Source organism: Mesoplodon densirostris, chromosome 3 (assembly GCF_025265405.1).
Source record: "Mesoplodon densirostris isolate mMesDen1 chromosome 3, mMesDen1 primary haplotype, whole genome shotgun sequence".
Taxonomy (NCBI): Eukaryota; Metazoa; Chordata; class Mammalia; order Artiodactyla; family Ziphiidae; genus Mesoplodon; species Mesoplodon densirostris.
Genome location: NC_082663.1, coordinates 137,083,102 through 137,108,681, shown reverse-complemented (window position 1 = coordinate 137,108,681; position 25,580 = coordinate 137,083,102). Strand labels below are relative to the sequence as shown.

General features: G+C 41.0%; 2 protein-coding genes across 4 annotated transcripts in view; one reads left to right on the top strand and one right to left on the bottom strand.

Annotated features, from left to right (window-relative positions):
* Positions 1–1,246: 1,246 nt before the first annotated feature.
* Positions 1,247–8,687, bottom strand: THG1L (tRNA-histidine guanylyltransferase 1 like). Of its 3 annotated transcripts, none has more exons than XM_060093724.1 (6): positions 8,492–8,687; positions 7,269–7,445; positions 6,223–6,392; positions 5,325–5,413; positions 3,789–3,896; positions 1,247–2,725 (listed from the first exon to the last, which is right to left on the bottom strand). In XM_060093724.1, the coding sequence occupies exons 1-6, from the start codon at positions 8,680–8,682 to the stop codon at positions 2,564–2,566; spliced, it is 897 nt and encodes a 298-aa protein (XP_059949707.1). In that variant the 5' UTR covers positions 8,683–8,687; the 3' UTR covers positions 1,247–2,563. The 3 variants fall into 3 exon arrangements, with proteins under 3 accessions (XP_059949707.1, XP_059949708.1, XP_059949709.1); XM_060093725.1 differs by lacking the exon at positions 8,492–8,687 and adding an exon at positions 8,192–8,460; XM_060093726.1 differs by lacking the exon at positions 8,492–8,687 and having other exon boundaries at positions 6,223–6,297; positions 7,269–7,335.
* Positions 8,688–8,851: 164 nt separating this feature from the next.
* The window catches only part of LOC132485566 (transcription factor SOX-30-like), a 97,634-nt gene continuing 80,905 nt past the window's right edge, over positions 8,852–25,580 (top strand). The window contains exon 1 of the transcript XR_009531416.1: positions 8,852–8,937. The gene's annotated coding sequence lies outside the window, so the exon portion shown is untranslated. The remainder of the gene's footprint in view (positions 8,938–25,580) is intronic.

The window sequence follows — 25,580 nt, the reverse complement described above, 5'->3', positions numbered from 1 at the left end:
GTAACGGGAGAGGGCACAACAGTGAGTAGGCCCGCGTACCGCAAAAAAAAGAAAAAAAACACCTGGTTGTACTTTGGAGACTCTGTTCAGCGGAACATTTTTTGTTTTTTGATATTAAAATAATAGTCTACTCTACACCAAAGGCCCAAATATTACCCCCTCATCCAGCAGAGCCAAGGTGTTTCCAGTCACCTACAGGCCACACAAATCACTTTCCTAACTGCCACCACTCTCCCAAACTGCTATCAACTGGTATTAATTCTATACTAGTTGCTTTTGTGTATATTTTAAAGTTTCCTTAAGACCTGGAAAGGAAGCCCGAGAGAATACTATTCTCTTAGAGAACAGGATGAAAATATACAGCTGTGAAGTATACTTTAGAATACATGATGCAAAATAAAAAGACAACATAAAAAGCTACCAACAATTCTTCTGATAGCACTACATAACTCAATAGGTAAACCCGGGTCATTCCTTTGCTCAAAACCCCTGCCCCGGGGCTTCCCTGGTGGCGCAGTGGTTGAGAGTCCGCCTGCCGATGCAGGGGACACGGGTTCGTGCCCTGGTTCGGGAAGATCCCACATGCCGCGGAGCGGCTGGGCCTGTGAGCCATGGCCGCTGAGCATGCGCGTCCGGAGCCTGTGCTCCACAACCGGAGAGGCCACAACAGTGAGAGGCCCGCGTACCGGTAAAAAAAAAAACAACAAAACCCTGCCCCAACACAAACCTCAAACCTGCAAACTGCTGGCAATTCAACAAGCAAATGCATATCCCCGTCTTATAACAAAATCAAGTGACAGCTTTTGTGGTATCACATAGCACCCACAGAAAACACAAAACTTCCGTGGGTAGTTGTCTTGAAAATCTGTACTAATACCTTATATTTGTTTTGATATAAAATGCTAATTTACTTACGATTAAATTTGCCAATCAAGAGCTACATTCTTATTGCCTTACTTGGCCTATCACAGTGTACTAGCCTAGGTATATCTTATTTGGGCCTTGTTACACAAAGTGTGGTACATTGACCATTATCCACCAAAAGCCTTTGAACCCCAAAATCTTCATGGGGAAAGCTTAGAACTGGCATTTTAAATGAGTATTTCAAGTAAATTAGTTGCATCCAGAAGTCTGTGAACCACCACTGTGATGAAGGGATGTGAGCCTGGCTTATGTAAAGACATACACACATGAAAGTTGGACTCATATACTGCATTTGTATGAAAAAAACAAATGAAATCTTAGGCCAAGGGAGTTGAAACCTTTATTTTTTTCTCTCAAAAGCCATGTCTCCTATTTCCATGAAGTGAACAGGAAGAGAAAAAAAGGCATTGACAGATGGGGTGTCAATTGGTGAGGGATGAGACCAGCCATTGCCCTTTCAAAAATACATTTTTTTCTTGGCTGTAAATTCTACAATGCATGACCAGGCACTGGGATGTGGGCTGTCTCTTAAGTCTTTATAGAGCCAAATTAATCTCCTTCCTCTAAAACATGAAATGAGGACAAGAGATGTGAGTTCTCTACCACCTATCCCCACTGCCTCCCCCCTTCAGAGACCAACGGCCTGGCGACTTGCAGTTCCTGCTGCTCCCCACCCAGCTCCACTGGCCCGTCGGCAGGCAGAACTATTAGGACTCCTCTGCCACCTACCTGTGACCCCAAGATGAGGGTTGGTCCCTCTGTTCTGCAACTCAAATGTCACTGTTCTGATTATAGAGGCTACCTGAGAATCTTTTTAGGAAGTCCACAGGAAGGTGACTTTCAAAACTGAAGTGTCTAGAGGACAGAGAGTAAATGTTTCTTCCTCCTCGTTCATTCATTCTCGCGTTTTCTTTCCCCCACATGAACAGGTCATTCTCTTTCTTCTTAGAAAGAGGTTAAGTGGCCTTGTAATCATTGCCCCTGGCAAGATGATCATGATGATCAGGCTGCCAACTGCACAAAATCAATCTAGGGAATGTTTACACAAAGACATCCAAACTACAACTCATTTGTTCAGCTCAAGTTGCCAATCTGGAGACTGGCACAAAGCCCTGAGTTTGCCCTGGAATTCCTGAATTCAGAGGCAACAGGCAGGCGTCAACCCATATTAACTCCAGGTCTGCCAAAGATGAACGCAAGTAGATAGGTGGGAAAGGGGACCAAGGTCACTGAATTCTGTGGTTAACAACAAGTGGGTGAGAGTAAAGTTTGGGCACATCTTCTATGATAGGTGAAAAGAGCTTGACAAGTTTTTATAAGACTTACGCCACAATCTAAAAATGATTCATTTTGCAAGGCATAAAATAGTTCTTGCTTTATAAAAATAGTACCGCGATTTTTTAAAAACTGTACTTCTACCAAAGGAACCATGTTTCAACACTGAAAAATCGGTGTTCCACTTAAAGCAGAACAAGATACACCACCCACATCCATCCCTTCTTTCTCTGTTCCCCTCCCAACCAGAGTCATGTCACTCCCAGGACACTGTTCTGCATGGCACAGATGCTAGGGCCACCTAAGGCCAGGAGACTTGGGGGACCCTGCATGGTCAAGCACACCAGTAATGAAAAGCAAAGGGTCAGCTGTCTTCATCTAGGATTTCTGGATGTTCCTTCCAGAAAGCATCCCCAATGATATCGCAGTGTAAGGGCACCGCCTTAGTCCTGGTCCGGGTCACCACCATCTTTTTTCCTTCCATTTCTGCGGGCAGCCTAACTTCTTTTGTCGTGACTTCATCCACCTATAGGTAAAGTTAAAATATTGACACATTAACTAGAGAGTGGGTTTGGGAGAGAAGAGGGAGAGTGGGGGAAGTTTACTTTTTTACTTTATATACTTCTGACAAATACATATTTTCAGGCATATATATATATATATATATATATGAACATATATATACATACGTATATACATATCAGAGATCTATGTATATCTCTCACCATACATGAATTTCTTTACAACTAAAATACTTTTTAAAAAAGTTATGTTGCTATATTTTGAAAGGAGACCTTAGGAACAAAGGGATTCTATGTTCCTTGTTAGCAATAACCATAAAATTAAAGACACTTCTGCTCTCCCACCTGCATTAAGAAGGATCCGAGTCTGTGCCAAACAAATGTTTCAAAAATACTAATAAAAGAGCTGAAGCTGCCAGTGGGATACCTAATACCCCTTAATACTTGAAAGCATTCATTTCAGAAAAAAATACTTTAGACAGAAGGAAATAAATTTAGAGACTTCATTATGCCCAGGAGCTGGAACAGAGCAAAAATATTGGTAGAATTAAGGCTATAGGTGAATGCAAGGATAGAGTATTAAGTTAAGTATGAACGTCGAGGGAAGCCCTCAAACATTCTGCAAGGGACAGAACCCTCACATGTAACATCAGTTCCTCATATTACACTTCTCATGGGATGGATGGACCATTTAATGGAATTATCCAGTGTGGGAGAAATTATTTTTTTTAAATGTTCTCTGAATGCAGAAATTCTCGTATCTGCACTATACCTGTTTAAAGGGGTTTGATTAGATTTGGGGAGAGCTTATGACATGGAAAAGTGTAATAATTCTAAAATTCTGTGATTCTACTTACAGAACGGGGGAGTCCAGACCACAGTGTTCACTGACACACTGACAAAACGAGCATCCATAATAATAATCTATAGCACCTCATTTTGGAAAGGGTCTAATTTGTGCTAGTGACTGGAGTCGCATCAGCATACGGGCAGCAGGCAAGGCAAAGCCTGGGATGGGCACAGGCTTTCCTTCTGACCTCCGTTTTTCCTCAGACATAACAGCATTACCTTCTGCCATATCAACACAGTTCCCTTCCTATACATCAGTGGCTCATTATTGTAGTTGATGTTGAATTCGGAAAATAAAATCTCATTCTTGTCTGCTGTAAGAGTTCCCTGAAGAAATAAAAACACATATAAAAAGCTTTGTAGGTCTTTTCTCTCCCCTAACCCCACCTATCCATTCCACTCTCTATCTAAACTTCCACAACAAATCAAGAAGTGGAAGCATTTCATCAAACATCATATAGGTGTTAATGAATTTTCATTTTAAAAGCAGTTCAAATCTTATTGAAATATCAAAATTCATAAAATTCTCTTTTGTAGCAAATAACTGGCTTTACAAGTCACTACTGTGATGGGGTGAGAGGAACTAATAGTAAGAGTACCGACTCTGTACTAGATAGCTTTTGTATTATTTGACCCTCATAACCATCTCCATTTTAGAGATGAGAGCTCTGAAGCTTAGAAAGATTATATAAATTTTCTGAGGCCCAAAGTGCTCTTATTCGTATAAAAATCAAAATCTGATCTCAGCACTTCCAAACTCTGGCTAGATCTACCAGTCTTCCTATTATTGCTACATATGCAACTTTATCATTATTGTTAATAATGACAACCATTTACTGCGTCATTATAACGTCCCAGGCATTGTATTAGGAGCTAATACAACACATCATCTCATTTCATGGTTAGTTTTCCTACAAGTAGCATGGTCATCTAATAATACAAGCCAGTATTTATTAAGTACGTACAGTGTGCCCTGTACTAGCCTTTATGTGTTTTATATGCATCATGCCATTTAATTCTCACCAGAAACCTATGAGGTAGGAACTACTATTTTCTACATTTTACCTATTAAAAACTAAGGCAGAGATGATAAAATTAAACAAAAGCCTCTGAGTACAATTATTTGACCCCCAGAGCCTAAACTCTTAATGATACACAGGAGTTCTAACCCCAAGAAACTCCAGGTCCCCAGCTGGGATTGACAGTCATGAAGCAGCCAGGTGGGGCTGACAAAAAAAGAAGAGCATGTGCCCTTTATAGGGGGCAGCCTATATGCAGCTCCAGCTAAGCACTACCATGTGGGAGTGTAGAGCCATTAATTCTATTTTCCAGCTGAGGACACTGAGGCTCAGGGAGTAGTAACAACTTATCCACAGTCACAAAGCAAGCAAGCAGCAGACCTGCTATTAGTATGATCTTTATATCTTTTCAAAACAAAACTATAAAAATTTAAGAGCTTAAAAAGAAGGCCAGGGCTTCCCTGGTGGCGCAGTGGTTGAGAGTCCGCCTGCCGATGCAGGGGACACGGGTTCGTGCCCCGGTCCCGGAAGATCCCACATGCCGCGGAGCGGCTGGGCCCGCGAGCCATGGCCGCGGAGCCTGTGTGTCCGGAGCCTGTGCTCCGCAACGGGAGAGGCCACAGCAGTGAGAGGCCCGCGTACAGCAAAAAAAAAAAAAAAAAAAAAGAAGGCCAAATGTCATGAGAGAGCGTAAACTGTCCCCCCTTTAAGTATTAATGCAGTAAGATCTTTATACCTGTAATCTCTCTTGGGCTTGTATTGGTGTTAATCCAGACTGCTGTACAAGTGCCCAGAAAACTGTATTATAAAGATTATTGATGTGACCTGTAAAGAAAACATAGTGGCACTGTGTATGCACATAGAATCTTTATTCAATATTCACCCTTCAGAGAGTACTGGAACCCCACCTCTCTCCTCTTTAAAGTAAAGAGACCGCAGAGACATACAATTACTTGCGCAAAGCCATACACAGGGAACACAGGGGTAAGTGGTCAAGCAGAAAAAACTTATTTCCTAACAGTTTTATCCTGTCATTTCAGTTGTGCTTTACACAAATCTGTTAAGTTGTGCATTAAGCTAAGGAATACTTTCCAAGTTATTTGATTTATATTATTCCCACCTCTCTTCCAGTTCTCCTGGCAAAATCAAGACACACCAAATGAATAAAAGTCTAACAAACATTTCACCACAGTCATGTAAGGAAGGGTCACAACTTGAATACCCACTGAAGCCAGCACAAACATACGTGTGTAAAGCAGAGTTCCCAGGGGAACAATAGGGAATGGTAGAGGCTGAGGCACACTGGCTCCTACGTGCATGTGTGTGTTTATGTGTGTGTGTGTGTGTGTGTGTGTGTATAAAGGCAGCAGTCACTACGCAGGTTCTGACCAATACTAAGTGGGAATATAGACCTAGTGTTGCCAGATCTGATTCTTCCAAAAAAAAAAAAAAAAAGTTGGAAATAGGTAGTATTTACATAAAACCTTCCAATTTTTCAAGTATTTTCAACTAATTTTAAAAACTTGAAATACTGCATTCCAAACAAAATACATGGGCCAAAAATGTATCAGATCATCACCTCTAATATAAGGAATCAGTAGTTTAACTACATCTGTTTATTTGGTTTCACTTACAATCTGCTTGCCGCCAGCTGAGATAGTCCTTTAAAGTCTGGTTGCTAGGATACACCACGACTCTTCCATCAAAGCCTGGGGGATACAGAAGGGGCTGGTCCTCAAAGTAATCCCGCCAGTAAAACACATAGCTGGAGGCGAACTGCGAGACCACGTGAGTCATAAATTTACTTGCAAAAGGCACAGTGGGTGGAGCAAGAAAAGAGAAAATACATGATATTAATTCAACACCATGACAGGGTCTGTGGGTGTAACAGAGAGATAACACAAACTGTCCAGCAAGCCAAGAGATAAGATGTGATGGGTCAAGAAAAACTATTTTAGTATTTCAGTTATATATTTAAAATGCAGCCTGTCTCTCCTTCTAGTCCTATAAGTAATTTACTAATGTCAAATGTTCTTCCATAGCATGTGACGTGAATTTATGGTTCAAGAGGTTTTTTTTCAAGTCTTGGAAGGAGGGGAACCATTGTTTTAAAAACATCCCAATTCACTACATGATCTGTTTCCTGTGAGAGTTTCATTATACTGCCAAATCAAATATCAGATTTGTCTAAGAGATCCTCCTTAACTAAGACTTTAGTTTCTGTTTCTAGTCTTAATGTTAAATGCCAGATCAGTCTAGAAGCTAAGGTGATGGCGAATACAGAGAAAAACTTAAAGAGGTATACAGAATGCTCAGGTATCAGATGGAAGTACAACAGTCTAACCTGTTATATACATACATTCTGCAGTTGCAAATACTACAGACTGTAAGTTTGTGATTAAGATAAGCAGAAGTGGGGCTTCCCTGGTGGCGCAGTGGTTGAGAGTCCGCCTGCCGATGCAGGGGACGTGGGTTCGTGCCCCGGTCCGGGAAGATCCCACATGCCGCGGAGCGGCTGGGCCCGTGAGCCATGGCCGCTGAGCCTGCGCGTCCGGAGCCTGTGCTCCGCAATGGGAGAGGCCACAGCAGTGAGAGGCTCGCGTACCACAAAAAAAAAAAAGATAAGCAGAAGCCAAATGCCGGTAGGAAATATTCTGAAGGAGCTAGGCCACAAAATTACCTGGCTCTTCTTTTAAACCAATTGCTTTTCCGCTTGAACACAAAGCTGTACTCATCACTCTGCCCATATGCAATCACAATATCCTCCAGTTCTTCCATTACGGTTTGGGCACATTTAGTCATTAGATGGAGAGCACGGCTGTCGTTAGGTTTTGTAAAGTTGTGCTTCTCAGCAAACCTTCATAAGGGAAAAAGAAGAGGGAAAAGAGAGCTGGGTGGAAGAGAGCTTGTCATTAATACCACAGATCAAAGAGGCTATTCAAAGAGGAAGATACTGTAATAGTGCTGTGAGTCCAGACATCCCAGTAGCCACAATCTGATCCATTTCGTTAAGAACTCTAGTTTTTCTTCCTCTAACCAACTGAGAAAAAGGAACATAAATACTAAGCCTCCATTCCCTTTTCAGTGAAACGGGGATAAAGTTACTTCATAGGATTCTCCTGAAGATGAGAGGGAGATAAATATAACTATGCCTGGCTCCTTGGAAGTGCTCAATAAATGTTAACTACAATAATCATTACTAAAGTAACACTTTTAAGACTTAAATTCCCATCTTCCTGCTACACTTTTTTTTTTTTTTTTTTTTCTTTTTGCGGTATGCGGGCCTCTCACTGTTGTGGCCTCTCCCGTTGCGGAGCACAGGCTCCGGATGCGCAGGCCCAGCGGCCATGGCTCACGGGCCCAGCCGCTCCGCGGCATATGGGATCCTCCCAGACCGGGGCACGAACCCGTATCCCCTGCATCGGCAGGCGGACTCTCAACCACTGCGCCACCAGGGAGGCCCTACACTTTTCTTTTTTTCTGACTTTTTCCCTCCTGAATCCAGTCCATGTGTTCTGCTACTTATAATAAAACAACATACTCTAGTGTTGCCCACAGCAAGGCCAGAACGGGCCGCTAAACAGTCAGCCCTCAGATACCTACCAAAACAGCTTGTCAATTTGTTGAAGAGCTGAAATAATGGGCCCGAGAGTGACTTTTTCCACCACAGTCTTGCTAATGGACACCCCAAGCCAGCTCCTCACTAGGGAAGCACCGTGTCTCATTTACCCCACCTAGCTCGCGTTCAAGCCGGTTGTAGCCAGCAAGCAGGGTGATGCTCAGTGCCGCGCGCTCACTGGCTGCCGAGTTACCCCGGTAATCATGAGCTAGGGGCTGCGACAAATGTGTCTCATTCTCTGGAAGCACTGGCGAACCACGCAGCCCTGAGCCCAGCTCGCTCACCGATGGAAATTCCTGCCGTCCAGCCGCACCACCACCCAGCAGTGGGCAAGGCATGTGTCGTCAGCCTCGAAGTCCCGCACGTACTCGAACTTGCTCTTTGCCATTGCCGCTCCCAATTTCAAGCACCGTCTCAAAGTGACGGAAAAGGGAGCCAAGCAACCGCGAACTTTCCCGGCGCCAGCAGCCCACATTTCCCCCACGGAAATGAAAACAGCAGAGAGCTCCGCCCCGGAAGTTCCTGTGTCTTCTCAGGGTTTCTCTAGCCGTAGTGGAGGCCAGCATCTCTCTCGCCTCTCCTTGTAGTTCTTAATGGACTTCCGGGCCTGAAACGGGGGTTCTATGCTTCTCTTAGCACTACTCATGGCTGCTCGCCTGTCTCCTTCCGTCCTGCAACAAATCATTCTCACGAAATTTAAAAAAAAAATCATTTCTGGCCAAGTTTGAAGGTTTGTGATTTTTTTTTCTTTCCAAATATCATTTGTTAATTTGTTGTAGAAAATGTGGGCTATATCGAAAAATGTAATTAAGAAAATTAACACTTCATGTCTCCCCTCTCCCCGTCAAAGCACTGTGGATGGTTCCTTACGGTCTGTTTTTATATATGTATGTTTACACGGGGAATACACAAAATTGGAATCAGACACCTGTACAATTTTTATATTTTTTCCACTCACCTCGAGTATTTGCCAACGTCATTAAATATTTCAAAGAGTGACTTAAATAAATTAATTAAAAGGACTCATTCTAACATACGTAGTACTAAATTAAGTCATTCAACTTTTTCACAAAGACTCAGTGCTTGAGATCTTGTTGCTGGTCGATACTAGTAACAGTAAAACCCTCATATTTGTACGATGCTGTATGATTTATAAAGCTCTTTTGAATTCATTACCTTCATATATATATCCCTCAAAAAATATCATTCAAACAATATAAAAGTATATATGGTGAAAAGTAAACCTCTCACTGACTCCTAACTCTCTACTTTAAGCAATCACTGTTACCAGTTTCTTGCATATCCATTCAGGGAGAGATACAGAAATAGAGACAGAGATGAACATAGAGATAGAGATGTGTTTTGTTTTGGGGCAAATTATGCTCAGAGACTGAGACTGTCTTTGCTAATAATTTATTTACTATAGGTTCACTGTGGGAATTATAATTTCACAAGCCAATAGCATACTGGATATGTCTCTTAATAAGCCAATAAAGAAATAACATACTCCAGATGATAGATTGCTTACACTATTGTTCCAGGCAAGGGGAGATAAGAGAAGGTCCAAATTCAGTTGAGGTGTATCTTTCCTATGCGGTTGGTTCTCGGGAGACTTGGCTTAGCCAACCACAAGTTGATGTCCAGCTGCCAGCTAAACGAAAGTGGAAAGTCCCCTGTTGCTAGAGTGTGTTGTTAGGGAATGAAGCCTGGTGTTGAGGTGCAATATGATCTTTGCTGGGTCCCTGCACAGCTTTCCGCAGTGCTGGTAAAAGAGTCACTTTTACCAGCAGAAGCTTATGCTCCAAGGGTCTTCAGAGAGCTGTTAGGTCAGCAAAGAGTCACCTTGCCCAGGTCAAAACTCTCGGATAGTCCTCACAAACTCCTCACCACAGTTGCTTCTTAGTCTGTTTTTATTGATTAGCCCCCAGTGGGGCCCCTCAGCAGTTGAGCTGCTGGGTGCTTATCGATGACAACAGATGAGATAATGACATCCTGACACAACTTACTTCATTCTTATAGCAAAACAACTTTATTTCTTTACTTTTTATTTTTTTAAAGAAAGATTCTTAAATTTATTTATTTATTTATTTATTTATTTATTTATTTATTTATTTATTTATGGCTGCATTGGGTCTTTGTTGCTGCGTGTGGGCTTTCTTTAGTTGCGGCGAGCCAGGGCTACTCTTTGTTGCGGTGCACAGGCTTCCCACTGCAGTGGCTTCTCTTGTTGTGGAGCACAGGCTCTAGGCACGCAGGCTCAGTAGTTGTTGCTCATGGTCTCTAGACTGTAGGCTCAGTAGTTGTGGCCCACAGGCTTAGCTGCTCCACAGCATGTGGGATCTTCCCGGACCAGGGCTCAAACCCGTGTCCCCTGCACTGGCAGGCGGATTCTAAACCACTGCGCCACCAGGGAAGCCCGAAACAACTTTATTTCTAAAAACAACTTTTTTTTGCCTTTGCCATAAACAAGTGGATTAAAACAACTTCACTTTAGTCATAAACAAGTGGATCTGAAATCATTTCAAACCACTTGGAGGTTTCTGGAGCAGCCTAGCCCAGTAGATGAGAAGGAGCAGTGATGTGGAATAGCTGAGGAAAGGATGGGGATACCTCACTGCAGTCCCCCTCAGCCTTTGGGGCCTAGAAAAGATCATTATCAGTCCCATAAGAAGGATCTCAGAGGTTGGTGGGGGGCAGGAGCTGGGAGTTGCCTCTGGGGCCACTGGGCAAGTAAAGTCACCCCTCCTGGAGACGATATGGAGACAGAGCTAGAAGGGCCAAAGGGAGCTATGGCTGCTTCTCTCCAAGGGATCCTTGGAGGATCAGGCTGGTGCTAAAAACATGGCCCCAGGCACAATGCCAACCCAGGAAGAGAGGACTTCCCACCACCCAGCCAATTACGTAGAAGGCCACTGCCTTGTCTACACCCTAGTTCAGCCCTCAATCAGAATTAAGCCTTGAAAAGAGGGGAGTGATGCAGAGAATCTCAGAACCAGAATGTGCCTCCCACCTCCTTCCAGGTTGTTGGAGTGGGAGCAGAGTGAAAGAGCAGACCCTGGACCTCCCACTCCAAGCCCTTTCAAGTAAGAGGCCTGGCCTGCACTGGGGCTTTGAGGGAGGGGACGCTTTTCACAAAAAGACAAATACTGTATGATTCTGGAAACTTGATGAGGTGCTTAGAGAAGTCAAATTCATACAGACAGAAAGTAGAATGATGGTTGCTAGGGGATGGGGGCAGTGGGGGGAGGGGAGTTGTTGATGAGTATAGAATTTCTATTTTGTAAGATGAAAAAGAGGCCTGGGGAATGGGTGCAGAATCATGTGAATATACCTAACACCACTGAACTGTACTTAAAAATGGTTAAAATGGTAAATTTTTTGTTATGTGTATTTTACCAAAATTAAAAGTTAAAAAATATTCTGCATATAGATATTTATGACCTAACTGCATGCTGACCTCTGTTTTTCAAAAATTCTATTACTTAGAAGATCATTTACTAAGACTGACAGAAAGAAAAGTTGCCTTTGGTATGGAAGTCATGTTTCAGTTTGTCTTCCCCAATGCTGACTCATTTCATTTATTCTAAGAACTGCATTATGTAAATGAAATTTAGGGTGGAGGTGGGTAAGAAGAAATAATTTGTCTCTAAAGTCTCCTTCCCTGCTCTGAACCACTGTAATCAAATTTGTGGCTGGGAGTAATGCATATGCTTCCAGGAACGAACTGCCTAGTTCTGTCACAGTTTTGAGGCAGAGAGAAGCATTAGGACATACTAGGACATACACAGGTATAAAATTTAGAACAATTATTCTAGAGTAAATTAATGATTACACATCTTATAATTGCCATAATACATTTATTCTGAATTTTTGAGACGTAGCTTGCATAGGTCAGAGTGAATGGATTTTATTTCTGAATAGTCATTGATTGTGTGTCCTTAAAGGGACATGCTTAGTCAACTACCCATTCTTTCTCTACTTAGCAGCAGTTCCGTAAGTCATGAGGATGTGGTCACTGGAGGGCTTGGAAAAAAATATTAGGAGAGGGACTTCCCTGGTGGTCCAGTGGTTAAGAATCTGCCTTCCAATGCAGGGGATGCGGGTTCGATCCCTGGTCAGGGAACTAAGATCCCACATGCCACGGGTGGGGTAACTAAGCCCATGTACTGCAACTACTGAGCCCACGTGCAACTAAGATCCGACGCAGCCAAATAAATAAATAAGTAAATATTTTTTAAAAAATTAGGAGAACAGAAAGGGGAAATTAGATGTATGTTTCCTAGTCCACTTGACCTTGTTCCACTTAATCTCATGAACTTACTCATTCATTGAACAAATGTTTCTCAATTTCCTACTATGTACCATGCACAACAGGATGCAACAGCAAACAATACAGCCATGGTGCCTGCACAATGGAGTTCATGGCCAATGACGGAGACAAACATTAAACAAGAGTTTCACAAGTAACCATTGAACTAGAATTGTGTTAAGTGTTGTGAAACAGGTTGGAGGCCCTGCCCTGATTGGGGGACTGGGGATGAACCATGAAGTTTCCCCTGAGGAAGTAATACTTAAATTGAGATCTGAATGATGAGGTCAAAAGATAGCTTGCTCTGCATGTTCCTAGAGTTGTTGAATTTTAATGTTGAATGAATATTTCACCAAAACATTTTGCTTGTACAAAGTTTTGGAAAAGGACCCAGAGTGACGTGAGTTTCCATATCATGGATCAGCCAATTAATAAATACCTAATGGGAACCTTCAATGTGTAAGGGCACTGGGCAAGATACTGACTGGGAAAATGTAATAAATAATCATAATACCTTCCAGGTGTAAGAAACTTAGAATTTTCAAACCATATTCTCATTTATTATCTCATTTTCCCTTTTAATAAGTGTGTGGGGGAGGCAGAAAAATAATTCTATTTTTTAAGAAAGGAAACAAACTCTGTGGGAGTTGGTTAAGTGATATGCCCAATATCCCATGGCTTCCACAACCAGAATTAGAACCCAGTCCTTCTGATGCCAAGTCCAAGTTTCCTCTACTCTATGACCTTGCCTTTCTATGTTTTAAAGGAATGAAGTGAATAGCTGTTTTTTTGCCTACTCAACATCCCTTTTACTGTCTTTTGCCAAAGGCACCCCACTGTCCTTTTCCCACCCTTAGACCATTTGGTTTATGTGGGGATAACCCTATCCCACCTTTGCTCCATGGTGAGCACTTGACTAAAACCATTGTAGTGTCACAGTGTGAATTAGAAAAATTCACCCTCTCCAGCAGATATAGTTCTGCACGAGGCAAAAACATGGTGTGCCCTGCACTGGACCTCAGCTCCGGCTTGTTCTCTTTGCAGTGAATAACTTGCACAAACACTTGTGGTGGCCTCACTAATAACTGAGATCTGTCTAATCAGGTTCAGAGATATGCACCTAGCCCAAGCCAGGTCAATGAGACAGTCTAGCACTGTGCTAGAATGACTGGGAAAATGAGACTCTCTTCCTATTAGAGTTGCTACACTGGTAGCCGCAAAGCTTCAAGCAGGAAGAGCCCATCCCTGCTCCAAATTAAGCCTGCACAAAAGGAAAAAATCTGAAAGATGGAGAAAAAAATTTCTGATGACACTGATCACAATGCCTGGAGCCAGTGCTACTCCTAGACTCTTATAAATTCCAGGAAAGCAGGGACCTTGTTTAATATTTTTCAAAGCTGTATCGTCCTTGCCTAGAACAGTGTCTGGCACAACAGAAGCAATCAATAAATATTTGTTGAGAGATTAAGCCAGTAAGTTCCTTTTTTATTTATGAAATTGGGTTTTTAGATGTCTCAATTCATTGGGGTATAAATAAATAATAATTTCATTTTTTTCCCTAATAACTGCTCTCTCTTGTTCCCCTTTGTTGCTGGTTAGCAATTTCCTTAAAGAATCTTGTCCAAAACCATACCTTCCCAGTTAGTAAAATGTATTAGTGTTGGTATTCAAATACTGGTCAAGAGCACAGTGCTCCCCTGGAAGGTAGGCAACTCTCCCTCTCCGCCCTATTCCTCCATCAAGTCAGGATGGGGAGGTGGTTGATATAGCAGATCTGGTTTTGGTATCAGGGTGATGCTGGCCTTGTAGCCAGCATCACCCTGATATGTTTGGAAACATTTCTTCTTCCATTTTTTGGAATAGTTTGAGAAAGATAGGTGTTAACTCTTCTTTAAATGTTTGATAGAATTCATTTGTGAAGTGATCTGATCTTGGACTGTTGTTTGTTGGGAGTTTTTAAAATTATTGATTCAATGTCATTACTGGTATAGGTGTGTTCATATTTTGTATTTCTTCCTGATTCAGTCTTGGGAGATTGTGTGTTTCTAGGAATTTATCCATTCTTCTAGATTGCCCATTTTATTGGCATACAATTGTTTATAATAATCTCTTATGATCCTATTTCTATGGTGTTGGTTGTAATTTCTCTTTCATTTCTGATTTTATTTATTTGGGCTCTTTTTTTTTTTTTCTTGATGAGTCTAGCTGGCTACAGGTTTATCAATTTTGTTTATCCTTTCAAGGAACCAGCTCTTAGTTTCATTGATCTTTTCTATTTTTTCTTTTTTTGGACTTTATTTCTGCTCTACTCTTTATTATTTCTCTCCCTTTACCAACTTTGGGTTTTGTTTGTTCTTCTTTTTCTAGTCCTTTAGATTTAAGGCTAATTTATTTGTAATTTTTCTTATTCCCAGAGGTAGACTTGTATCACAGTAAACTTCCGTCTTAGAACTGCTTTTGCTGTATCCCATAGATTTTTTGATCGTTTTTTCCATTTTCATTTGTCTTTAGGTATTTCTTGATTTCCTCTTTGATTTCTACAGTGAAAAATTTGTTGGTTAGCAGCATTTTGTTTAGCCTCCATACGTTTGTTTGTACTTTTTTTTTTTTTTTCTTGTAGTTCATTTCTAATTTCATAATATTGTGGTTGGAAAAGATGCTTGGTATGATTTCAGTCTTAAGCTAATTGAGACTTGTTTTGTGGTCCAGCATGTGATCTATCCCAAAGACTGTTCCATGTGCACTTGAAAAGATGTGTATTCTGCTGGTTTTGATGGAATGATCTATATGTACATCTATTAATTCCATCTGGTTTAATGTATCATTTAAGGTCTGTGATTCCTTATTGATTTTCTCTTTGAATGATTTGTCCATTGATATCAGTGGGGTGTTAAAATCTCCTGCTGGTATTATGTTGCTGTCAATTTCTCCCTTTATGTTTTTCCATATTTGCTTTATGTATTTGGGTGCTCCTATGTTGGATGCATATATATTTACAATTATTATATCATCACAAAACTTTGTTTTGAACTCTATTTTGTCTGATATAGGTATTGCTACCCCAGCTTTCTTTCTGTTTCCATTTGCACAGGATACCTTTTTCCATCCTCTCATTTTCAGTCCGTGTGTGCCTTTAGATCTGAAGTGAGTCTCTTATAGGACACATATAGATGGGTCTTGTTTGTTTTCTTTCTTTATCCATTCAGCCACTCTATGATTTTTGAATGCAACATTTAGTATATTTACATTTGCAGTAATTGTTGATAGGTATGTACTTATTGCCATTTTGTTAATTGTTTTGCGGTTGTTTTTGTAGTTATTTTTTGTTCCTTTTTTCTTCTTTTGCTCTCTTCCCTTGTGATTTGATGACTATCTTTTTTTTTTTTTTTTTTTTTTTGCAGTACGTGGGCCTCTCTCACTGTTGTGGCCTCTCCCGTTGCAAAGCACAGGCTCCGGATGCACAGGCCCAGCAGCCATGGCTCACGGGCCCAGCTGCTCTGCAGCACGTGGGATCTTCCTGGACTGGGGCACAAACCCATGTCGCCTGCATCAGCAGGCGGGCTCTTAACCACTGCACCACCTGGGAAGCCCCTGATGACTATCTTCAGTGTTATGTTTGGATTCCTTTTTCTTTTGTGAGTGTGTAGCTATTATAGGTTTTTGGTTTCTGGTTACTGTGAGGATCATACTATATATATATATATATTATTATTATCAAATATAGTTATATTAAGTTAATGATCTCTTAAGTTCAAATGCATTCTAACAACTCTGCATTTTTTAGACCTATTATTTCAGCTTTACTGAGGTATAATTGACATAAAATTACAAGATGTTTAAAATGTACATCGTGGTGATTTGATGTATGTGAACATTGTGAAAGGATTCCACCCATCTCGTTAATTAACACATCCATCACCTCACATATTTACCCTTTTGGGGGGGAGGTAAGAACATTTAAGTTCTACTCTTTCAGCAAATTTCAATTATACAATACAGTGTTATCACTAGTCGCCATGTTTTTTGTTAGATGCTCAGACCTTATTCATATTATAACTGAAACTTTGTACCCTATTACCAACCTCTCCTTATTTCCCCCACCCCCTGCCCTGGCAACCACTTTTCTGCTCTGTTTCTAGCCTTCGACTTTTTTTTTTTTTTTAAGATTTCACATATAAGTGATTCTATGCAGTATTTGTCTTCCTCTGCCTGGCTTATTTTACATTAATTACACTTAAAAAGTATTCCAACCCATGTCCTCAAAAGCTGTATAATCTTCCTTTACAAATAAGAGTTTTTATTTAAATTGTATAAAAACCATATATGGTTTGCAGTTGTTTTTTTTTTTTTGTGGTACGCGGGCCTCTTACTGTTGTGGCCTCTCCCGTTGCAGAGCCCAGGCTCCGGACGCGCAGGCTCGGTGGCCATGGCTCACGGGCCCAGCCGCTCCGCGGCATGTGGGATCTTCCCGGACCGGGGCACGAACCCACATCCCCTGCATCGGCAGGCGGCCTCTCAACCACTGCGCCACCAGGGAAGCCCTATGGTTTGCATTTTTTTCTTATTAGTCATCAATTTTATACACATAAGTGTATACATGTCAATCCCAATCGCCCAATTCATCACACCTCCACCACCACCACCCCCGCTGCTTACACCCCTTGGTGTTCATACGTTTGTTCTCTACATCTGTGTCTCAAGTTCTGCCCTGCAAGCCAGTTCATCTGTACCATTTTTCTAGGTTCCACATATATGTGTTAATATACGATATTTGTTTTTCTCTTTCTGACTTATTCACTGTGTATGAGAGTCTCTAGATCCATCCACATCTCAACAAATGGCCCAATTTTGTTCCTTTTAATGGCTGAGTAATATTCCATTGTATATATGTACCACATCTTCTTTATCCATTCGTCTGTTGATGGGCATTTAGGTTGCTTCCATGACCTGGCTATTGTAAATAGTGCTGCAATGAACATTGGGGTGCATGTGTCTTTTTGAATTATGGTTTTCTCTGGGTATATGCCCAGTAGTGGGATTGCTGGATCATATGGTAATTCTATTTTTAGTTTTTTAAGGAACCTCCATACTGTTCTCCATAGTGGCTGTATCAATTTACATTCCCACCAACAGTGCAAGAGGGTTCCCTTTCCTCCACACCCTCTCCAGCATTTATTGTTTCTAGATTTTCTGATGATGCCCATTCTAACTGGTGTGAGGTGATACCTCATTGTAGTTTTGATTTGCATTTCTTGAATAATTAGTGATGTTGAGCAGCTTTTCATGTGCTTCTTGGCCACCTGTATGTCTTCTTTGGAGAAATGTCTATTTAGGTCTTCTGCTCATTTTTGGATTGGGTTGTTTGGTTTTCTAATATTAAGCTGCATGAGCTGTTTATATATTTTGGGGATTAACCCTTTGTCCGTTGATTCATTGGCAAATATTTTCTCCCATTCTGAAGGTTGTCTTTTCGTCTTGTTTATGGTTTCTTTTGCTATGCAAAAGCTTTTAAGTTTCATTAGGTCCCATTTGTTTATCTTTGTTTTTATTTCCATTACTCTAGGAGGTGGATCAAAAAAGATCTTGCTGTGATTTATGTCAAAGAGTGTTCTTCCTATGTTTTCCTATAAGAGTTTTATAGAGTCTGGTCTTATATTTAGGTCTGTAATCCATTTTGAGTTTATTTTTGTGTATGGTGTTAGGGAGTGTTCTAATTTCATTGTTTTACATGTAGCTGTCCAGTTTTCCCAGCACCACTTATTGAGGAGACTGTCTTTTCTCTATTGTATATCCTTGCCTCCTTTGTCATAGATTAGTTGACCATAGGTGCATGGGTTTATCTCTGGGCTTTCTATCTTGTTCCATTGATCTATGTTTCTGTTTTTGTGCCAGTACCATATTGTCTTGATTACTGTAGCTTCATAGTGTAGTCTGAAGTCAGGGAGTCTGATTCCTCCAGCTCCATTTTTTTCCCTGCTTTGGCTATTCAGAGTCTTTTGTGTCTCCATACAAATTAAAAATTTTTTGTTCTAGTTCTGTAAAAAATGCCATTGATAACTTGATAGGGATTGCATTGAATCTGTAGATTGCTTTGGGTAGTATAGTCATTTTCACAGTGTTGATTCTTCCAATCCAAGAACGTTGTATATCTCTCCATTTGTTGGTATCATCTTTAATTTCTTTCATCAGTGTCTTATAGTTTTCTGCATACAGGTCTTTTGTCTCCCTAGGTAGGTTTATTCCTGGGTATTTTATTCTTTTTGTTGCAATGGTAAATGGGAGTGTTTCCTTAATTTCTCTTTCAGATTTTTCATCATTAGTGTATAGGAATGCAAGAGATTTCTGTGCATTGTGTATCCTGCAACTTTACCAAATTCATTGACTAACTCTAGTAGTTTTCTGGTGGCATCTTTAGGATTCTCTATGTATAGTATCATGTCATCTGCAAACAGTGACAGTTTTACTTCTTCTTTTCCAATTTGTATTCCTTTTATTTCTTTTTCTTCTCAGATTGCCATAGCTAGGACTTCCAAAACTATGTTGAATAATAGTGGCGAGACTGGACATCCTTGTCTTATTCCTGATCTTAGAGGAAATGCTTTCACTTTTTCACCATTGAGAATGATGTTTGCTGTGGGTTTGTTGTATATGGCCTTTATTATGTTGAGGTAGGTTCCCTCTATGCCCACTTTCTGGAGAGTTTTTATCATAAATGGGTATTGAATTTTGTCAAAAGCTTTTCCTGCATCTATTGAGATGATCATATGGTTTTAATTCTTCAATTTGTTAATATGGTGTATCACATTGATTGATTTGGTTATTGAAGAATCCTTACATCCCTGGGATAAATCCCACTTGATCATGATGTATGATCTTTTTAATGTGTTGTTGGATTCTGTTTGCTTCTATTTTGCTGAGGATTTTTGCATCTATATTCATCAGTGATATTGGTCTGTGATTTTCTTTTTTTGTAGTATCTTTGTCTGGTTTTGGTATCAGGGTGATGGTGGCCTCACAGAATGAGTTTGGGAGTGTTCCTTCCTCTGCAATTTTTTGGAAGAGTTTGAGAAGGATGGGTGTTAGCTCTTCTCTAAATGTTTGATAGAATTCTTCTGTGAAGCCATCAGGTCCTGGACTTTTGTTTGTTGGAAGATTTTTAATCACAGTTTCGACTTCATTACTTGTGATTGGTCTGTTCATATTTTCTAATTCTTCTTGGTTCAGTCTTGGAAGGTTATACCTTTCTAAGAATTTGTCCATTTCTTCCAGGTTGTCCATTTTATTGGCATACAGTTGCTTGTAGTAGTCTCTTAGGATGCTTTGTATTTCTGCGGTGTCTGTTGTAACTTGTCCTTTTTCATTTCTAATATTATTGATTTGAGTCCTCTCCCTCTTTTTCTTGATGAGTCTGGCTAATGGTTTATCAATTTTGTTTATCTTCTCAAAGAAGCAGCTTTTAGTTTTATTGATCTTTACTATTGTTTTCTTTGTTTCTATTTCATTTATTTCTGCTCTGATCTTTATGATTTCTTTCGTTCTGCTTACTTTGGGTTTTCTTTGTTCTTCTTTCTCTAGTTCCTTTAGGTGTAAGGTTAGATTGTTTATTTGAGATTTTTCATGTTTCTTGAGGTAGGCTTGTATAGCTATAAACTTCCATCTTAGAAGTGCTTTTGCTGCATCCCATAGGTTTTGGATCATCGTATTTTCATTGTCATTTGTCTCTAGGTATTTTTTGATTTCCTCTTTGATTTCTTCAGTGATCTCTTGGATATTTCATAACATATTGTTTAGCCTCCATGTGTTTGTGTTTTTATGATTTTTTCCCTGTAATTCATTTCTAATCTCATAGCATTGTGGTCAGAAAAGATGCTTGATATGATTTCAATTTTCTTAAATTTACCAAGGCTTGATTTGTGACCCAAGATGTGATCTATCCTGGAGAATGTTCCGTGCACACTTGAGAAGAAAGTGTAATCTGTTCCTGGATGGAATGTCCTAAAATATCAATTAAATCTATATGGTCTGTTGTGTCATTTAAAGCTTCTGTTTTCTTATTTATTTTCATTTTGGATAATCTGTCCATTGGTGTAAGTGAGGTGTCAAAATCCCCCACTATTATTGTGCTACTGTCGATTTCCTCTTTTATAGCTGTTAGCAGTTGCCTTATGTATTGAGGTGCTCCTAAGTTGGGTGCATATATATTTACAATTGTTATATCTTCTTCCTGGATTGATCCCTTGATCATTATGTAGTGTCCTTCCTTGTCTCTTGTAACATTCTTTATTTTAATGCCTATTTTATATGATATGAGTATTGCTACTCCAACTTTCTTATGATTTCCATTTGCATGGAATATCTTTTTCCATCCCCTCACTTTCAGTCTGTATGTGTCCCTAGGTCTCTTGTTGACAGCATATATATGGGTCTTGTTTTTGTATCCATTCCGCAAGCCTGTGTCTTTTGGTTGGAGCATGTAATCCATTCACACTTAAGGTAATTATCGATATATATGTTCCTATGACCATTTTCTTAATTGTTTTGGGTTTGTATTTGTAAGTCCTTTTCTTCTCTTGTATTTCCCACTTACAAAAGTTCCTTTAGCATTTTTTGTAGAGCTGGTTTGGTGGTGCTGGATTCTCTTAGCTTTTGCTTGTCTGTAAAGCTTTTGATTTCTCCATGGAATCTTAATGAGATCCTTGCTGGGTAGAGTAATCTTGGTTGTAGGTTCTTCCCTTTCATCACTTTAAGTATAGCATGCAACTCCCTTCTGGCTTGTAGAGTTTCTGCTGAGAAATCAGCTGTTAACCTTATGGGAGTTCCCTTGTATGTTGTCTTTTTTCCCTTGCTGCTTTCAATAATTTTTCTTTGTCTTTAACTTTTGCCAATTTGCTTACTACGTGTCTCGGCGTGTTTCTCCTTGAGTATGGAACTCTCTGCACTTCCTGGACTTGGGTGGCTATTTCCTTTCCCATGCTAGGGAAGTTTTTGACTATAATCTCTTCAAATATTTTCTCAAGTCCTTTCTCTCTCTCTTCTCCTTTTGGGACCCCTATAATGCGAATGTTGTTGCATTTAATGTTATCCCAGAGGTCTCTTAGGCTGTCTTCATTTCTTTTCATTGTTTTTTCTTTATTCTGTTCTGCAGCACTGAATTCCACCCTTCTGTCTTCCAAGTCACTTATCCGTTCTTCTGCCTCAGTTGTTCTGCTATTGATTCGTTCTATTGTAGTTTTCTTTTCAGTTATTGTATTGTTCATCTCTGTTTGTTTGTTCTTTAATTCTTCTAGATCTTTGTGAAACATTTCTTGCATCTTCTCGATGTTTGCCTCCATTCTTTTTCCGAGGTCCTGGATCATCTTCACTATCATTATTCTGAATTCTTTTTCTGGAAGGCTGCCTACCTCCACTTTATTTAATTGTTTTTCTGGGGTTTTATCTTGTTCCTTCATCTGGTACATAGCCCTCTGCCTTTTCATCTTGTCTGTCTTTCTGTGAATGTGGTTTTTGTTCCACAGGCTGCAGGACTGTAGTTCTTGCTTCTGCTGTCTGCCCTCTGGTGGATGAGGCTATCTAAGAGGCTTATGCAAGTTTCCTGATGGGAGGGACTGTTGGTGGGTAGAGCTGATTGTAGCTCTGGTGGGCAGAGCTCAGTAAAACTTTAATCCTCTTGACTGCTGATGGGTGGGGCTGGGTTCCCTCCCTGTTGGTTGTTTGGCCTGAGGCAACCCAACACTGGAGACTACCTGGGCTCTTTGGTGGGGCTAATGGCAGACTCTGGGAGGGCTCACGCCAAGGAGTATTTCCCAGAACCTCTGCTGCCAGTATCCTTGTCCCCATGGTGAGCAACAGCCACCCTCGCCTCTGCAGGAGACCCTCTGACACTAGCAGGTAGGTCTGGTTCAGTCTCCCCTGGGGTCACTGCTCCTTCCCCTGGGTCCCGATGAGCACACTACTTTGTGTGTGCCCTCCAAGAGTGGAGTCTCTGTTTCTCCCAGTCCTGTCGAAGTCCTGCAATCAAATCCCACTAGCCTTCAAAGTCTGATTCTCTAGGAATTCCTCCTCCCATTGCCACACCCCCAGGTTGGGAAGCCTGACATGGGGCTCAGAACCTTAACTCCAGTGGGTGGACTTCTATGGCATAAGTGTTCTCCAGTCTGTGAGTCACCCACCCACCTAGCAGTTATGGGATTTGATTTTACTGTGATTGCGCCCCTCCTACTGTCTCACTGTGGCTTCTCCTTTGTCTTTGGATGTGGGGTATCTTTTTTGGTGAGTTCCAGTGTCTTCCTGTCGATGATTGTCCAGCAGCTAGTTGTGATTCTGGTGTTCTCAGAAGAGGGAGTGAGAACACGTCCTTCTACTACACAATCTTGGTTCCCAACTCTGCATTTTTACTTCCCCCCTACACATTTAATGTTTTTGACATCATATTTTACATCATTTTATTTTGTGCATCCCAAAATACTTATTGTGGATATAGAGGATTTTTACTATTTTTGTCTTTTAACCTTCCAAATAACTTTATAAGTGGTTGATCTACTACCTTTACTATATGATTGCCTTTACTAATGAGATTTTTCCTTTCATAATTTTCATATTTCCAGTTGTGGTCTTTTCTTTTCCACTTAGAGAAGTCCCTTTAATGCTTCTTTTAAAGCTGGTTTGGTGGTGCTGAACTCTTTTAGCTTTTGCTTATCAGTAAAACTCTTTATCTCTCCTTCAAATCTGAAGCAGATCTGCCTTGCTGGGTATGGCATTCTTGGTTGTAGACTTTTTCCTTTCATCACTTTGAATACATGATGCCATGCCATTCCTTTCTGGCTTGCAAAGTTTCTGATGAAAAGTCAGCTGAGAGTCTTATGGAAGTTCTCGTGCATGTAACTAGTTGCTTTTCTCTGCTGCTTTTATGATTTTTTCTTTATTTTTTGTCATTTTAATTATTATGTATCTTGGGGTAGACTTCTTTGGGTTGGGTTCATCTTGTTTGTGACTCTGTTTTCCTGGACCCTAATATCTGTTTAATTTCCTATGTTAGGAAGGTTTTCAGCTATCATTTCTTCAAATAAGTTCTCTGCCCCTTTCTCACTCTTCTCCTCTGGGACCCAACGTTAGTACACTTGATGTTAGTACACTTGATGTTGTCCCAAAGGTCTCTTAAAATTGTAAGATAACATTTTAAAAAATTCATTTTTCTTTTTTTCTGCTCAGCTTGGGTGATTTCCACTATTCTGTCTTCTAGTTTGGTGATCTGTTCCATCTAATCTACAGTTGATTCCTTGTATATTCTTTACTTCAGTTATTATTTGTTTCCTTATATTTTATAATTCTTTGTTAAACTTCTCACTGTTTTCATATATTCTTCTCCTGGGTTCATTGAGCATCTATATGATCATTTACCTTGAGCTCTTTATCAGGTAGATTGCTTTTCTCAAATTCTCTTAGTTCTTCTTCTGGGGTTTTGTTCCTTTGTTTTGAACATATTCCTCTGTCTCCTCATTTTGCCTAATTCTCTGTTTGTTCCCATGTTTTTGGTAAGTTGGTTATGTTTCCTGATCTTGGAGAAGTGACCCTGTGTTGGAGATGTCCTGTGAGGCCCAGTGGTACATTCCCCTCTGATCACCAGAGCTATATGCTCTGGGGTGCCCCCTATGTGGGCTGCATGGGCCCTTCTTGTGGTGGGAGTGGCCCCCAGCTTGGTTGGCTGTTAGGCCTTGCCTCATGAGGTGGCTGCTGGTCTACTGGTGGGCAGGTTCAGACCCCAAAATGGCCAGCTGTGGGACCCTTGGGGCCCAGAGCTGGTGCTGGCCTGCTGGTGGGCAGGTAAGTCCCTGGTGCTAAAAGGCTGGAATGAGGCTCCAAAATGGTGCTTTCCAGCACCAGTGTCCTTGTGGTAGAATGAGTTCCCAAAAATCATTGCCACCAGTAACTGTGTCCCCAGTGGGAGTCCTAGTTGCCTCCCACCCCTTTGGGAGGTTCTCCAAGATCAGCAAGTGGGTCTGACCCAGGCTCCTTTTATTTTATTTTATTTTTAATTAATTAATTTATTTTTGGCTGCATTGGGTCTTTGTTGCTGCACGTGGGCTTTCTCTAGGTGCTGCGAGCGGGGCTACTCTTCGTTGCAGTGTGTGGGCTTCCCATTGCGGTGGCTTCTCTTGTTGCGGAGCATGGGCTCTAGGCGCGCGGGCTTCAGTAGCTGTGGCTCACAGGCTCTAGAACACAGCCTCAGTAGTTGTGGAGCACAGGCTTAGTTGCTCCTTGGCATGTGGGATCTTCATGGACCAGGGCTCAAACCTGTGTCCCCTGCGTTGGCAGGCGGATTCTTAACCACTGCACCACCAGGGAAGTCCCCCAGTTTCCTTTTACACTGCCGCCTCTGCACTAGGATTCAGAGCATGTGAAATGTTGTATGCAGTCTTTAAGAGGGGAGTATCTGTTTCCTACAGCCATCTGGCTCTCCTGCATGCAAGCCCTGCTGGGCTTCAAAGCCAGACATAATGGGGGCTCATCTTCCTGGTACAAAACCCCTGGGCTGGGAAGACTGATGTGGGCCTCAGATCCCTTGCTCCTTGGGGAGAGCCTCTGTAATAGTTATTTCATCCCATTTATGGGTTGCCTATCCTGGGGATAAGGGTCTTCACTCTACTGTATCTCCACCCCTCCTACCCATCTCGTTGTGGTTCCTTCTTTATACTTTTAGGTGTGGAAAACCTTTTCTGCTAGTCTCCAGGTCATTATCTTAGATATTTGCTCTGTAAATCGTTGTACTTTTGCTGTGCCCACGGCAGGAGGTGAGCTCAGGGTCTTCCTGCTCTGCCATCTTAGTCACACCTCCTCCATGTTTGACTTTTATTACTGGTTCTGACTGGCTGGGGAACAAAAATGGTTGAAGGCTAATACACAGAATTTCCCCTCTAAATATTTCCAGCCTAGTTTTCCTTTGTTTCTGTGAAGAAACATCAACTTGGGAAGAGAATTCAAGAGATTTCAGAGACTGAACCACATCACATCACTGATACTGCATGAATTTACACCGTTTAAGGAAATCTTTCCTCTCTGTAATATTT